This window comes from Chiloscyllium plagiosum, unplaced genomic scaffold (assembly GCF_037043375.1).
Source record: "Chiloscyllium plagiosum isolate Xiang-an unplaced genomic scaffold, Cpla_swu_hap1 HiC_scaffold_24, whole genome shotgun sequence".
NCBI classification, from domain to species: Eukaryota; Metazoa; Chordata; class Chondrichthyes; order Orectolobiformes; family Hemiscylliidae; genus Chiloscyllium; species Chiloscyllium plagiosum.
The window spans coordinates 20,771,339-20,789,035 of NW_028270162.1; the positions used below are offsets into that span (position 1 = coordinate 20,771,339).

The window sequence follows — 17,697 nt, forward strand, 5'->3', positions numbered from 1 at the left end:
GTTTTACAGGAGCCTCATTCTTTTTGTGAACCAGCACTCTCGCCTCCAATTAGTAACCTTCCAGTGTCAGATGCTTATCATGCTGGAGTCACACCTTCCTTATGCATATAATGTTAACCTCCGAAATCAGTGTTAGGTCAATACAGAGCATTTTGGGTGGGGCTCTGCTCACAATGTTTCAGCTCCATTTAGGCTCACGAAGAATTTTAAGAGAACTTCAAAGAAAATGAAGGTGATACTGTTCAACATTAGAAACAGTGTCAGCTTAATGGAATTGATTTTACCAAGCAGTAAATTGAGAACCCATACCAGCATTTGGTCCTGTGTCTTCATATGAGTGTCATCTCTTTCTGGTTTAGAAACAATGCTCATAGAAGCTTGGAAACAAGGAGTAGAATTAGGCCATTCAGCCCTTCAAACCTGCTCTACCATTTAGTATGATCATGGCTGATCATCCAATTCCAAATCATGTTCCTTTTTATTCCCTATATCTTTGATCCCTTTAGCCCTAAGAGCGAAATTTATCTCTTTTTCTTGTTTTTGTTTCATCCACTTTCTGTGGCAAAGGCTCACCACACTCTAGGTTAATACATTTCTCCGCATCTCACTCCTAGATTGCCAACTCTGTATTCTTAAACTGTGACCCCTGATTTTGGACTCCCTGATCATTGGGAATCTCCTGCCTGTATTTGTCCTGTTAGACGTTTATATTCTATGACATCCATCCTCACTCTTCTAAACTCCAGTGAAGATAGACTGGATCAGTTCGGCCTATCTTCCTGCATCAGTCCTGCCAATTCAGGAATTAGTCTCATAAACCTTCACTGCAGTCTTTCCATGCTAGATCATCCTTCCTCAGATAAAGAGACCAAAACTGCACACAATACTTCAGGTGTGTTTTCATCAAGAACTTGTATAATTTCAGCAAAATGTCCCAGCTCCTGTATTTGAATCTTCTCACTATGAAGGCCAACATATTGTTTGCTTTCTTCATCACCTGCTGCACCTGCCTGTTTATTTACAGTGACTGATGTACAGGGACACCCAGGTCTCATTGCATCGTCTCTTTCCCAAATTACTGTCATTTAGATAACAATCTGCCTTCCTGTTTTTGTTACTATAGTAAAGCAGCAAATAGGTATCTTACTGCCTGGCCTGACGTGATGCTGCCTGACCTGCTGTGCTTTTCCAGCACCACACACTCGACTCTGATCAGTGTATTCCTAATCAGCTATTAATTCTCACTAGGTCCCTCATTATCAGATTAACACAGGGGCCTTGTGCTACTTTAATCATCAGTTTATTGAATGGATAGAGTTGCATCTTCTTTAAAATATTGTTGAATTTGAACATTCATTTATCCTTCAATACTTCCCCCATCTTACAAATATAAGAAAGAGTGGGATGACAAAAGGTCATTCACGTCAGTTCCTAAATGGGCAAAATGTAATCTATTTGATTCATGGTGTTAATATATTCATTATGACCTTCTAAGGAAAATTCTATATAGATATCACCAGTCACCAGAAATTATCAAGCAAAAGTCCAGAGTATTCCTGAATTTTTAAATTCCCAACATCCTATTCTCCAGTTAAGTTCCACTCATGCCCTCTGGGTTCAAACAGCACAAAACACATGGGTCACATGGAGTATTTGGTCATCAGAATAAAATGAGGGGGCTGTATTTTGTGTCCAGTAGTACATTGATTGTAATCCTTTGTTTGTTTCCTTATAATACAGGGAGGAATCCTGGGAATAATTATAAACTGGATCTGTGACTTGGATAAGGCAGCTTCAGAATGTAACCCTCAATATTCCTTTAGAAGACTTGATTCTATTTCCCAAGGTACTACCTCTTCCTTAGGATATAATTTCAGGTCAGTGCTTCTGGATGTGTGTTCTTATCTGTTGATATACTCTTGTTTTGCTACATTAAGAATTATTATTTATCTTTAAGATTAAGAAGCTTAACATGTATATTGGAGGGCATCACTAAGGTTACAATAAACTGAAAGAAAAAACAAAGTCAATTGAGAAGCAGTGGCTAATTGATACTAAATTAATTCAAAAAAGCCACTAGATTATAAAGAGAGCGCATGGTAGGGTTAATTTTTCAGGTTGGTATTCTGTATTTTTTTGTTAAGACTGGAAGATGTTTCAGGAACAACAGGGTGTGGTGTGTTGTCTGAATGATTAGCACTGTTGCTTCACAATACCAGGGAGCCAGGTCCAATTCCTGCCTCAGGCAACTCTCTGTGTGGAGTTTGCATGGGTTTCCTCTGGGTGCTCTGGTTTCTTCCAACAGTGCAAATATGTGCAGGTTAGGTGGATTGACCGTGCTGAAATTATCTGTGGTATTCAGTAATGAGTAGACTAGATGGATTAGCCATGGTAAGTGTGGGGGTGGTGAAGCTTGGTCTGATTGGGGTGCTCTTTGGAGAGTTGGTGTGAACTTGCTAGGCCAAATGACCTCCTTCCACACTGTTTCGATGATTCAAGGGGACAAGGCATCTCTTGGTCTCCTGGTTGTGTGGGAAGATCCTGGGGAAGGGGAACAGATGTTGAAGATAATACAACAGTGGCCAGTCTGCCAGGGAGGGAACAAATTTTTTGGAATCTTGAGACAGTAGGTTAGGGGAAGATGTATTTGTTGGAGATTGTGGAAAGGATGATCTGTCAAATGTAAAGATTTGTAAAATGGAAGCTAAACAAAAAGTAGGAAATGAATGGACACATTTGAAAATCTTGGGTCCCATGAAGTGAAAATTTCCATTTTGCCAAACAGATGACATTTTGGAATTTCTGGTTGAAAGGTGGCATTACCATCTTGTTGCTCATTCACTTAACCTATCTATATCTCTTTAGAGCCACTGTGTTCTCCTCTCAGCTTGTATTAGTTTTATATCATTGGCAAACGTGGACATGTTTGCCTCCATCTTGTCATCCAAGCCATTAATATAAATTGTAAATAGCTGAGGAATCCGTACTGATCTCATGGCACTCCACTATTCACTGTAGTTGAAAAAACCCAGTTTATGCCCACTCTCTGCTTTCTGTCCATGAACTAATCCTCAACTCATGTTCATGTATTGCGCTCAAGTCCCTTATCTTGCCTACTGACCTTTTTGTGTGGCAACTTATGAAATGCCTTTTAGATAAAAAACAGCTACTGGTTCTTCTAGTAGCACCCTCAAAGAAGCTAATACATTTGTCAAAGCTTTTCCTTTTCGTAAAACCATGTCGAATTGTTCAAACTATAGTATTCTTTTCTAAGAGTATTGTTAATACTTTCTGAGTAATAGAGTCTATCTGTGCCTCCAGTTCAATCCAGGAAAATGCGAGGTGATGTATTTTGAAAGATCCAATTCTATAGCGAACTACAGCGTGGAAAGTTCTTTACGCAGAGGGTGATGGGTGCCTGGAATGCGTTGCCAGCAGGGATGGTTGAGGCAGGGACGATAGCGTAAATTAAGAGGTATCTAAACAGACAGATGAATGGGCAGCGAGCAGAGGGATCCTTAGAAAATAGGCAACAGGTTTAGATAGAGGATCTGGATCAGGGCAGGTTTGGAGGGCCGAAGGGCCTGTTCCTGTGCTGGAATTTTCTTTGTTCTTGCTTTTTCTTTGCTCATTTTTCTTATTGCAGCTGTTTCATGCTTTCAGATAAATAACCTTCAACTTCATTTTATTACTTTTCATCGCAATTAACCTATTTAATTACATACAACTTTGTTAAACCCTCTGTCCCTTCCTGTCTTCTCTGCTTGGCTTTACCCACATTGCTCCAATGTTCTGATGTCTTAACCTTGCTCTTGAATTTCTAAATCTCCCTTTAACCAAACCTTCCCTTTGGCCCTGCAATTTTTTTTTCTTCTTGAGTATACATCAAGTTCGCTTTTGAAGATTACTAGTGAGAATATTTTACAAGTTCTTTCACAGTGTGTGAATGGTTCTTCAAGCAGTTACCATCAATCCATATACATTGTTGAGAGCACTCCAAGTGAGCCTCAACAAATGACGTCTCTTCAGGTTTTTTTTTCTAACCTCTGAAGGGATATTCATCTCTCAATATGTGTAATACTACATCTTCATCAATTACGTAGTATCTCACTCTCACTGAGCTTTGTTAGGTTCAGCTGAAAACATGTGGGTGTAACATTCAAGCAAAGACTTAGCACCATTTAAAAAAAGTATAATCTCAATTTTCAATTTAACTTATGTGTCTGAATTACAGGCATGCAAAGTACTACATGGAGAACGGCACTGAATACAGAACTTTAATAAAAGTGTTTGGGATAAGAATTGACATTATTGTTCACGGTGAGGTAAAACCAATTTCTTACTTTGAATTATTTCCCACTAACATGTCTAACTAGTAAGTGTTAACATTCTGTTGAAAGGAGCTTATTCTGATTATTATTAAAGTGTGTTCTACTTGCCTATACATTTTGGCTGTAGGTTAGAGTTTCAAAAGTTTTCGTCACTCTTTTTAAAATTTCCACTATTGTTAGCCTGACATGAGCCCATCCTTTATCCCACTGGGCTGGCTGACCCTATCGCAAACTCTGCCATCAGGATGAACTGTAGTGCAGCTGGCAGCACATTTGCCTCAGAGTCAGAAGATTATAGGTTCAAGCATCTTTTCAGGAATTGAGAACAAAAATATGGGTTGGTATTCCTGCCCTTTATTAAGGGTGACATTGTCAAGGATACTGTCTTTTAGATGGAATGCTAAACCCATCTGCATTTTCAGGGAGATATAAGAGATCCCATGCCATAATTTGAAGATATATATGCATTGAAGAAAAGCAGATGGGCAATAGTCATTCCTCATTCAACATCACAAAAAACAGATTATCTGGTCATTGTTACATCCGTGTTTCTGAGAGTTTGCAAATTGTGTGCAAATTACAGAATGATTGCAAGATAGAAAGAGCCCATTTAACTCATTGTGTCAGTACCAGCTTGCCAAATGAGCATTTCACTCAGTGCCACTCTGTTACTACCTTCCTGTGAGTATGCACATTGTTCCTTTCCAAATCACATTCTCACTCTGAATGCCTTGATTGGACCTGCCTCCATCACACTCTCAGGCCGTGCATTCCAGACACTAACCACTCGCTGTGTGGAAAAACTTTTTTCATCTCTCTTCTGCTTTTTGCCAATTGCTTTGAATCTACACCTTCATTTTCTTAATCCTTTCTTGAGTGGGAACAGTATCTCCCTATCTAATTTGTCCAGACTCCTCTTGATTTTAATGCGATCTCCTCTCAGCTCTACCTTCTCCAAGAGAAGCAGTCTCAATTTCTCCAATCCAACTTCATAACTGGAGGTCCTCATCTCTGGAACTATTCTCATAAATCTCTTCTGCACCATCTCATATGCCTTCAGATTCTTCCTAAATTCTGGCACCAGAATTGGATACAGCCATCCAGCTGAGGCTTCTCTCACGTAAATTCAACAGAACCTTCTTGTATATGTTATCACAACGACTACACTCAAAAAGCATTTTGAGAGTTGGTGATCATGAAAAATGCAACATGAATACAAAATTTGCTTTTCATGTTTCAGAACTCCAAGTCACGCAGTAGAAAAAATTTCCTCAGTCCATGTGCAAAATCTAGGTTCAATCTTTGGGATAGTTTGTAGTGAAGAAGGTAAAATAATTGTAGAGAGGAAGACTCTGACCAATAAATATAGCAAAGTTAATCTCATGAGAGCACATATTTTATCAAGAAACCTCAAGACTTGGATCATGGAGTGGGTGAGAAAATTCTGCACATACAGCAATTAGCATCTTGAAGGTTTACATCTGAGGAGACCTAATATATTTGTGCCAATTCTTCACTAAAACAATTCAAAACTCATCTCTCAATCTCTTTTTTTATATATATATCTTTCTATATCTTCCTCTACTTCAAATATGATTCAATTTTTCTTTTAAAAATGTGCTTAGATTTGTGCCTCAACCATGATGTGTGGCAGAATATTCTGTGTTTCAGGAACAGTCTACTTAACACAATTTCTCCCAACCTTTCTCTCCTGTCATCTTCCTAAATTGACGATTTCTTGTCACTGACTCTCCAAACGGATGAAATAATCACTGTTTATTCACTCTGGAAAAACTCCTCTGTTTTGAAGATTTTTTATTATAACTCCTCTCAGCCTTATCTGTGGAGAGAATAATGAATTAGTGATTATTCTTTCAATGATGTTCTTTGGGGTCAAAAATGGCACATTTGGTGTTGGAACATTGGAATAAAATCAGCCTTCTTTCAAAAGTTCATTACTTGAGCTAAGCAGATCTATTCTAGAATATTGTTGCTGATTGGTTAGCCAATCTAGATCAATATTTGGCTTTCTTAAATCCCCACTTGGCTCCAGATAACCTGTTCAACCTCTGACACAAGCTGCAATGTGGTTCACCTGCTCACTGTAGCTAAATTAGATGGTATGTATAAGTAGTGTTCTTTATCACCTCCAGAAAGTTAGAAATATTGTTCTTATTGATGAATGTGCAACATTTTGTTGTCTACATGGACTTCAGTAAAGCCTTTGACAAGGTTCCTTATGCCAGATTGGTGCAATAGGTAAAGTCACATGGTATCAGGGGTGAGCGAGCAAGATGGATACAGAACTGGCTTAGTCATAGGAGACGGAGGGTAGCAGTGGAAGGATGCTTTTTGGAATGGAGGGTTGTGACTAGTGATGTTGCACAGGGATCAATGCTGTGGGACCTCTGCTGTTCGTGATCTACAGAAATGATTTGGAGGAAAACATAGCTGGTCTAATTAGTAAGTTTGCGGATGATACAAAGATTGGTGAAATTGCGCATAGTGAGGAGGATTGTTTAAAAGCGATGTGTGAGGCAAGTTTTTCACACAAAAATGGTGAGTGTCTGGAATGTGTTGCCCATGGAGGTGGTGGAAGCAGACACAATAGCAGCATTCACGAAACATCTGGATGAATACATGAATAGGAAGGGAATAGAGGGATATGGATCCTGTAATTGAAGACTGTTTTAATATGGAAGGGCTAAATATGGTGGCACAGGCTTGGAGGGCCAAAAAGCATGTTCCTGTGCTGTATTGTTCTTTGTCCTTTGTTCTATTTTCAATTACATCATGTCACCTACTAACATCCCTACCGCATTCCTAAAACCTCATCCATGTCATTGTCACCTGAAGTGCTCTCATTGTTGGCTTCCTGAGCTCCATGTTACATAAATCCGAAATATGGTGTAAATGTTTTCTTCTGGTGAGTTGTGTTGTCCTGCTGCTAGCTCCTAGTTTAGAGACAAAAAAAACTGCTAATGCTGGAATCTAAGGTAGACAAGCAGGAGGCTGGAAGAACACAGCAAGCCAGACAGCCTCAGGAGGTGGACAAGTCAACATTTCGGGTTTAACTCTTCTTCAGGACTCCTCATTTTTTGTCTATTTAGTAAGGACTGAAATACATATCTATTGATTATCATACTGTCAAACCTGTAAATGTTCTCTTTAGGGTTGGGAGAAAGTAAGTTGTGTGTTTTTTAGAAGCAGATAGCTCAAAATCTTTATCAAACCCAGCACTCCAATACTAAGGAACAGGTGTACTTTAGTATTGTGTTGATTAGTGGATGTCCTTATTACTTCTCACCCTTATTTTAGTTGACTTCAGCTGCCTTCTGTCTCAACAATTCATTGAAAATCTTCACCCTTATTTCAATTCATTGTTTATTGGCCAATGTTGCTTTTGCAAACTCATCAATCTTAATGTCCTGGTTTGCAAATTGTGATCTGAGATTTATTCTGTTCTGACTCCCTTCAGTCTTTTACTATCTATTATATACCCAACAAGTAACTGTAACTTTGACGTGACCATTGGTAAAATCATTACCTGGAGGCTGAACATGTGAACATTATTGAGGGCATATCATGATTGTGCTGTAAAAAGGAAAGCTGCTTAAGGTCTACATGTCTAACTGGTGGAACCACATTCACTGGTAAATAGCATACACCCATGTAAGTGTTAAGGGATTATGTGATGTACTTAGACTTTTCCTTTTGGTGAGTTATGTTGTCCATCTTGCTGCTAGCTCCTAGTTGTTGTGTACTTAGTGAGGACTGAAAAATATGTCTGTAAATTATCTTACTGTCAAACATGTGACTGTTCTCTTTGGGATTTGGAGAAAGTAAACTGTGTTTCTTTGGAAGTAGGTAATTCAAATTCTTTATCAAACTCAGCACTCCAAAACTAAGGATCAGATGTACTTTAGTATTGTGTTGATCATGGAAGTTGGAAAGGTAGATTGGCATTGACCAGTGAGATTTATCTCATTTGATGCAAGAGAAAAATGAGATCCAATGCCATTGGGTGAGAGAGACAGTGAGAACATTACCATCTGTGTTGGTAGATATTGGCTAATCCTTTTTCTTTTAACTCAAATAAGAGATTGGTTTATCAAGAAGTAGTAATATAGTAATATATTTGATTACATTTCATTTATTATCTCAAGACATTCTTCTTAATGAGTCAAGCATTCCCAATATAAATCATGAGTAAAGGACACAAAGGTTTTTACAAATAATCAGTTTTCCACACCATTCCTTCAACTTTTCTTCAAATGTTTTGGAAGACTCCAATTTGAATCTGCTCTGTGTTCCTTATTACATAGATTAAGAAGGACCTGCATTAACATAGTGCAATTCATGACCTCATGATCGCCTGAAGGATTTCACAGTCAATTAATCACAGCCAACCTTTGAAGTGTCTATTAGGTGTCATTACACAGATAACATAGTGAAGAAGGTGTTTGATATGCTTGCCGATATTGGTCAGTGCATTGAGTGTAGGAGTTGGGAGGTCATGCTGCAGCTATACAGGATATTGGTTAGGTCACTTATTGAATATTGCATGCAATTCTGTTCTCTGTCCTGTCGGAAGGATGTTGTGAAACTTGAAACGGTTCAGAAAAGATTTACAAGGATGTTGCTGGGGTTGGAGGGTTTAAGCTCTGGGGAGAAGTTGACTAGGATGCGGCTGTATTTCCTGGAGCATCGGAGGCTGAGGGGTGACCTTAGGTTTATAAAATCATGAGGGGCTTGGATAGGGTAAATAGGCAAGGTTTTTTACCCAGGGTGGGAGACTACAAAGCTAGAGGTCATAGGTTTATGGTGAGAGGGGAAAGATTTAAAAGGATCTTAAGGGGCAACGTTTTCATGCAGAGGGTAGTGCGTGTATGGAATGAGCTGTCAGTGGAAGGGTCAGAGGCTGGCAAAATTACAGCATTTAAAAGGCATCTGGATTGGTATATGAATAGGAAGGGTTTAGAGGGATATGGACCAAGTCCTGGCAGGTGGGACCAGATTTATATGGGATATCTGGTTTGCATGGACGAGTTGGACCATAGGGTCTGTTTTCATGCTGTATATCTCTATGACTCTATTAACAAACATTACCTGCAGATGAACAGTTTCTGTTGCCTAATTTAGTCTTTGTCTCAGTTTCCATTGTGGTTAGCCATTTGCAACAAGGTCTTCTGCTTCTACTCTATCTTCCTGTTTTTGAGTTAGCTTTTTGAGTTATCTCTGATTTACTCAATTATGTGCATTCAGAAATTAAAAGATAATGAAACTTGCTATCTCTATATTTCTGCTCTAGTTAACTCCATTCTGCCATGTATTTTATATTGAAACTGCATATTTAGTTCTGCCCAACCAATGGGTTACTTGCATTAAGCTGGTTAAATCTAAACTTTAGGGCAGGTGTCATTTCCTTGGCTCCTCTAGCTGGCAGCATCAGTTAATATCCCTTTCACATGTGCATCCTCTTGAGCAAATAGAAGTTTTCCTACGTGAATTTGTCAATAGTTTTATTTTGAACATGACATAGTTTCAGCAATTTCAGGGACATTGTTAGGCTTATGCATGGACAGAAAATGCTGACAGTTGGAGTCATTGTTGGAATTTTGTTATTGATAAAACTCCGCAGCTTTTGTGGAAAGCTGAAGCTGATGTTTTGTGAACACCTCCTAGCTTCATTGCATTCAAGAGAAACTTTGAGTTCCTCATTGGTAATGACTTTCATGTTCACCCACCACTTCCCTGAAGTTTTACATGGATACTTTGGTAAATGCCTTCTGAAGATTTTTGATGTGATAAATATTCTCTAATGAAATAATTTAAATTTGATTAGGCACCAACACCTGCAGGAATATTTAGAAAATATCTTTAAATGTTCAACATTATTTGTAGATCTTTCTTTCTTTTTCAAAAATTCAATTGGAATGTAAATGTGGATTAAGAAGAGATCATCCACCTGGCATACTTCTTCTTTAACATGGTTTATGTGTTTCGATACTGACACTCCTGAATTCAGCATTTGAAATTTGCCTTGGCTTCAATTGAACAAAAGATCCAGGATATTAATCCAGCATCATAGCACATTGTTCATTCCTGATAGAATTGTCCAACTATCAGCAGAATAAAGCACTTTGTAAGCAAGCATAGCTAACCTATCTTCATTCCATTTCACAACTGGATTTGCATCTAGTACCATTCTGAGAAAGATTATCAACACAGTTGATAACTGGCTACTAATACTTTATTTGATACACCTACAGAAAAAGTTTAAGAGCCAATCATACCAGTTTTATACAGCTTTGCTGTGTAGCCAATTACCTCATCTTGTTACACCCAACATGAGTTAAATCAAAAAAAGGTTTTGTTGCAACCTAATATTCCACTCCTCTATGGGAGAATGGGATTACCTTAACAAAGAAACAGAGACAAATTTACAGAGTGAACATCTGAAAAAATATATTACTGGGTACTACAGTGAGGTTGCAATGACTTCATCAATTCCCCAACATTGAATTTTGAAATGTTGAAGCCTCTGCAGCATTGAACTCCGAATCTGGCACTGCTTCCCCCAATTGCAGGCTGGAGTTTCTCTGTCAAGGATGTCTCAAAATGGCAATGTCATTAACCTGCATTATCAGCTACATGAGGATAGCTGGTCTTTGCACCTTTTGGCATCTGTGAAAGCATTGGCGGAGAAGGTGCTTGTGAAATATAGCTATCAGTCAGGTACAGATATCACCCAGCTACTAAAATCTAACATGCCCTAACATGCTCACAATCTGTGTGAAAACAGACTCAAAGACAACATGGAATTGGCTGAAGTTCCGATTTGTAGAATGCAATACTACTTCCCTATAGGCACAATTTATAATGTGGATAGCAATGTCCAAAACTGGACTAGTTTTGCAAAGTGATTATTTTTAAGTTTCTACTCTAACACATTGGCATATTGCTAAATGTAAAGTTTAGAATTAGAATCAGACTTAGCTTTACTGTCATATGTACTCACATGAATATGGAGAAAAGTTTACAAGTCAATACTTATGGTGTCATTTAGGTATCAAAGTACCTAGGTACAAATTCTTAGTGAAAAACAAATTAGAAAAATACAGAAATAATAAGTCCAGCATCAAGTTCGAAAAATAGAGAAATAAGAGTTCAGAATAACAGTTCTTCCAACCAGATCATACCGGGCTTCACCTTGAGGCTGGGAGTTTGAGTCCCACGCTGAGGCTGGGAGTTTGAGTCCCACGCTGAGGCTGGGAGTTTGAGTCCCACGCTGAGGCTGGGAGTTTGAGTCCCACGCTGAGGCTGGGAGTTTGAGTCCCACGCTGAGGCCGGGAGTCCATGCTGGCTTTCATTCTGGATATCGCTGATGTTGCCCAAGGATGGGAGATAAAAAGACAAAGGAAAAACAAACACACAAGAAGGGACAGAAAAACAGAAAAGAATTGGATGGAATGGATGAGTTCTGGCTCATGATTCCTACTCTGCTGCTGTCCTGGAGATGATTTACTATGAACGAGTATAATTGGGCAATGTTTCAAATATTTTTCTTTGTAAGTGTTCCTTATATTTAAAAGAGGTGACCTGATGCAGTTTAATTAATAGAGCTGAAAAATTGATTTATTACAAAATTATAAACATCTTTTATGGCCGTTTCTAGCCGACTACTTCTGAATAACACCATTTTATAAATGCAAATTACCCAATTAATCTATAAAAGACCATTTGATAGCTATAATAAAACAAGAACTGCAGGTTCCAAAGAACTAAAACAAACAAAAACTGAAATTGCAGGAGAAAGTCAGCCAGTCCAGCAGCATCTCTGGAGAGAAAGCAGAGTTAATGTTTCAAGTCTGGTGATTCTTCTTCACACTCTTGTTTTGTAATGGTGGTGTCATCACTAGGTCAGGGTCCTTGCTCATTGTGAGGAGAAAGTGGTGCATTTGGATGGAGGAGTGCAAGACTGCTCATGTTGTGCCAGGGAGACACTAATGCACAGCCAACTCTGTCGGCTCATTTATGTTGTATTGCTCTCCCATTACTACAAGCACTAAACTATTCTTCTTCTGCACAAATCTTTATTTGTCTTCAACAACCAATTCCCTCATCCAAGTACTAGCAGTGATCAGCTACGTTCTGCAAATAGGCCAGCACCAGAGACCCTCGGCTCCACCTCCTGCTCTGAGGAGGAGGTCACTGAACTCTCTGAGGATGTGGAGGCAAGGTTTACACCTGCACCCTTCAGCAACTCAGAGACTTTCACCTCAGTGGGTACACTTTATAGGTTGAATTTGAGGACACATTCTAGTGAGCAAGGCACTAGGCAAGTGTTGAGGAAGAAATAGCCAAGGTCTCTGGCAATCCGAGAACTGCTGGAGACCTGGCACTTGCTCAGCCCCAGGCAGAAGACATGCTTCTGTTTTCTGTCTGTAAGGGATTTGGTCAACCTGCAGAGACAGGCAGAGGAACATCAGGCACAGTCTGTAAACTGCAGTGAACAGTGGAGGGGCCCAGCAAGGTTTATGCTGCTGTGCGGATTGCAACTTATAGCGAGCCAAGTGCTGCTGGATATACGCACAGAGCTTCACTCCCATACACCAGCAATGTGTGCTCAGCGTCAAGGTGACAGGGGACCCATGAGCTTGACATGATTCCAGTTGCTCCTCCCTTTTAGAGAGATGCCAGAGTGGGTGGGAAAGTGGAGCTGAGGCCATGAAAAGATCAGCCATGATCTTATTGAAAAGTGGAGCAGGCTCAAGGGGCTGGATGGCCTACTTCTGCTCCTAGTTCTTATGTTCTACATACAGAAGCTTCTGTCTCAGGGATCTTCGGTGCTGCCCTTATCCTCCATCTACTTCCCTATGATCACAGAGTCTGCAACAATACAAACCAAAGAGGGGGAATCAGTATTTGTGTCTGAGCAGACTCTTAGCGAGCAGGTCCCAAAGGCTCCTCAGGACAGCTAACCAAGTTTTGCATCCCAGCTACTGAGAGTGGGCCTGTACTCGGCCAGAACGGGAGGGAAAAGGAAAAGGAAACGTACTGAGGATGGATGGGTGGTACATCCATGTAAATAACCTATCATTGTTAGAAAATATTTTTATTTACATTGTTACAATGTCTGCTTTGGTATAATGTTTGCCACAGCACTTAGTTAAGTCACACCCAGGAAAAATGTGCAGCCTCTTCAGACATCCCAAGTATGAAAGAGGCTGCAATCACCAAGAATTATTCATTTCAGATAAGCTGCCAATTCTTAGACCACAGCTTACAGCCTGGAGGGCACTGAGACCAAAGGCAATGACTAATAAATAATCCGGGCCTTGACCTGAACAGATTATTCCACATTTACACTCATTTTATGAATACAAACACACAAATTGGGACTAGACCATTCAGCCCCTCAAGCCTGCTTTGTCCATTCAGTAAGATCATGGCTAATTTGACTGTAACCTCAAATTCACATTCCCATCTAACCCAATAACTTAATTCACCAAATTCACGTTTCCATCTAACCTAATAATTGTTACCCCCACACTTTGCAAGAATCTATCTTTGCCTTAAAGTTACAGAAGCAGAGTTCTTGAATGTTTTTTCGTTACTCTCTGAAAGTAAATTTTGCCTTATTTCTGTTTTCAAACAGTGACCCTAGTTCTAGTTTCTCATATAAGAGAAAAGCAAATCAAGGCAACTTCATAATCTGCATGCACTTGAAACATTGAAGTGCACCAGTGGTGGAAGGGTCAGAACTTCATGAGGACTCTTGTTAATCTGGTGGCTATCATGAGGGACTGTACTGCATATCACTCAGATGTCATGTCTTTGTGGATGCCTTAAGAGCTACCTAACAGTAGCGTCATGCCATGTTAGCACATTGTCTCACTGCTGCTTTGTCCCTTGTGGTCAGGTCAGCCAGATCATGTATAGGTATTAGTGAGTTTTGAGAAGATTTGTAGTATGTGTAGAGAAGATTATGTGTAGGTACTTTAAAATGGGATCACACAAAAATATCACACACACCATAGTATGGACAAAAAGACTTTTATTCGGCCAAACAATAGGTAAGGGACTGCATAAACAATACTGTCCATATGTCCTTTGCACCTCTCAGGGCTGCTTGCCAGATGAGCAGTACAACGTCAATAAAGCAAAGTCTGAACTCAGCTCATTCATTCTGAAAGTGGGTGGCTGTTAGTTTCTCCCTGATCCGTCTGGTTCGGCGGTGTTTTGTCTGTCCTGCTCTTTTAGATGCTCTTCCATGGACTGCCTCACTGTGAAACTTAGATGATTGTTGTCAATCTTCCATTTTGTCTCCATCCAAAACATTCCCCATTTGTCAGCTCCAGTTGTCTGGGATACAGAATATCACAATGATGCAAGAAACCCTGCCTGGACTATACTTTCCTTCTTTATTTGTATCTTACTTGTTTTGTACTTCCTTTCTGAGTTAAATTGATGGTCTCTTAAAGGTTTGGAGAGGGGTATTCCTTATAACAAGCAGCCAATTCCGAATAGCCTGAGAATCTTGGATGAGGACAGGCACCTGTAAAAGCTCCAATATATAAGAATAATGGCAGCTCCCACGAAATCTAGTACATAGCTCCAAAATTTGAAGACAATGGTCACCATAAAATTTGAACAGTAATGGAATGGAGGCCTTTTCCATTCACAAACATTGCAAGTCGGCGAGAGGGTGTCCTCAAAGTGATATGGGTGCAATTGAAAAGCGCGCTGAACCTGGGGAAAGTCACTGCTGGTGGAGAATCCCAGTGCGTGGGCTGTTGGACTCTCCTTGTCACTGGGAAAGGATGGAGAGCATAACATCTCAGATGCATTTATTTGTAAAAGATCGGGTGTTGCCACACATAGCACCAGGTACTCCCTGAAGTAACATATACCTCAATGGCCAGTGGGATGGGATTGCCACAAGTCCTCCTGCAGAACATCACTCAATTCTTGGCCACGACATCTGTAATTGATCAAATGGATCAATGGGCTGAGGAGTGGCAGATGGAGTTTAGTTTAGACAAATGTGAGCTGCTGCATTTTGGAAAGGCAAATCAGGGCAGGACTTATACACTTAATGGTAAGGTCCTGGGGAGTGTTGCTGAACAAAGAGACCTTGGAGTGCAGGTTCGTAGTTCCTCAAAAGTGGAGTTGAAGGAAGATAGGATAGTGAAGAAGGAATTTGGTATGCTTGCCTTTATTGGTCAGTGCATTGATTATAGTAGTTGGGAAGTCTTGTTGTGGCTGTACAGGACATTGGTTAGGCACTTTTGAAATACTGTGTACAATTCTGGTCTCCCTGCTTTAGGAAGGATGTTGTGAAACTTGAAAGGGCTCAGAAAAGATTTAGAAGGGTGTTGCCAGGGTTGGGGAGTTTGAGCTATGGGGAGGAGTCATAAACTAGAGTGGATGGGTTTAAGGTGAGAGGGGAAAGATTTAAAAGGGACCTAAGGGGTAATGTTTCCACACAGAGGGTGGTGTGTGTATGGAATGAGTGAGGAAGTGATGGAGGTTGGTACAATTACAATATTTGAAAGACATTTGGATGGGTAGATGATGAGGAGGGGTTAGAGGAAAATGGGCCAAATGTTGGCAAATGGAACTAGGTTTATCTAAGATAGCTTGTAGGCATGGACAAGTTGAACCGAAGGGTCTGTTTCCATGCTGTACATCTGTATGACTCTATAAATGTCAGAAGATAATACAATGTTGTTGAAGGAAGTCCTGAGTCCTCACATCCATATCCATCATCATGTTATTCCTCACATAATGTGACATAAAGGCTGCTCAAGGAGATAATAACCATGTCTCCATAAGTAGCTTGGGGGAATGTGACCGTATCCAGTTGTACAATGGACAACCAAAGTGTTTATGCTACAATGGGGGTAGATTTCTGCTTGTAATCCACCATGAAGGACTCAAAAAGAAATAGATCATAGCCCATGTCCTGCATCCTTACATTTCAGAGTGAGAATCTGGCAATGTGTTACTGTTTATAGAATCCCTGCAGTGTAGAAACAGGCCATTCAGCCCAACAAGCCCACAGTGACTGCCTGAACAGCATCCCACCCAGACTCATCCCCCTCTACTCTAGCTTTGTAACCCTCCATTTCCCATGGCTAATCCACATATCCTTGGACACCATGGGCAATTTAGCTTGGCCATTCCATCTAACTTGCACATCTTTGGACTGTGGAAGAAAGCCCAAGCACCCAGAGGAAACTCACGCAGCCACAGGGCTGGAATTGAAACCGGGTCCTGAGTGCTGTGAGGCAATAGTGCTAACCACTGAGCCACCCTGCTATCCTCTTAGAGAATTTGCTGTGAAATGTGGTTGGAAAGTGGGAACTTCAGTCTGGCTATCATGTTCCTTATTATCAGCACCCTTATTTAGCTTCCATGACAAAGCCGGAATTAGTGTACATAATGTGTAACTCTCATGATTGTTTGAGGCCATAACCAGGCAGTAGCATTCTTGGACAATTACTAATTTGCTGTTGAAATGCAAATTGAAGACAGATGGGTAGCATTAGTTTATCACTGAAGGTAACATTTATGTACTAGCCCCAGAGAAACCTCAAAATCAAACTTGTTTACTCTGTTTCCAAAGAATAATAAACATTGACTTACCTGGATGATTTAGCATACAATCACATGCATTTTCAGGTTACTGTGTAGTTTTGATCCAACGTGGTGAGGTTCCAACATCGATGATGTATGCATTTCCCTCCCCATCCTTCATATTCCATTTTCCATTGCTTCTGTTCTATTTCCTTGTGGTTTTGATGACCTTTCAGCCTCTCCCACTTTGATTGAGCCTATTACAGCATGTAATAATGTGTCCACTTCACCCCCACAGCTCAGATTTTGGAAACCTCTATATTCTTAATGGCTCTAATACTGTCCCCATGCAAGGGCAAAGTAACTTTGAACTCCCCTCTTCAAGAGCTCCCTGTGCCCTCCCATTCCCTATGAGGTGCCATGTTACTATCTGCAATTGCCCCCTGTCACAGTGCCCCCTCAGCAGCCCAGTGCATTGATGGCTATCCCCAGACTTGAGTTGCTTGCTTATCCTTGGATCGCTGCCTGGCCATTATTGACAAAACCCCAAGAATGTCTGTGGTCCACCCTGACCAGACTTACCCACCTTTAATCCCTGGGCTGCTTGGATTTGGCCTGCAGGAGGGATTATGGCCCAGGTCCTTCACTGCACAGACACAGATTCCTGGACCAAGTGCCTGACGTACCATGGCCTCTATAGTGTAACTGGAGGAGTTGCTTGACAATGGAGGTACCCCTTTCATCCTAGTCGGGCTCTTCTCCTTTGACTTTCATTCACTGT

The 17,697-nt window shown here is 40.4% G+C and overlaps 1 protein-coding gene across 2 annotated transcripts in view; it reads left to right on the forward strand.

Annotated features, from left to right (window-relative positions):
- Positions 1-17,697, forward strand: part of LOC122562601 (P2X purinoceptor 2-like) — a 75,416-nt gene that overhangs the window by 38,253 nt on the left and 19,466 nt on the right. Inside the window, exons 8-9 of one of the 2 annotated variants that reach the window (XM_043715575.2) lie at positions 1,741-1,877; positions 4,235-4,325. In XM_043715575.2, coding sequence (XP_043571510.1) covers positions 1,741-1,877; positions 4,235-4,325 — 228 coding nt within the window. The remainder of the gene's footprint in view (positions 1-1,740; positions 1,878-4,234; positions 4,326-17,697) is intronic. The other variant, XM_043715580.2, reaches the window with a different exon arrangement.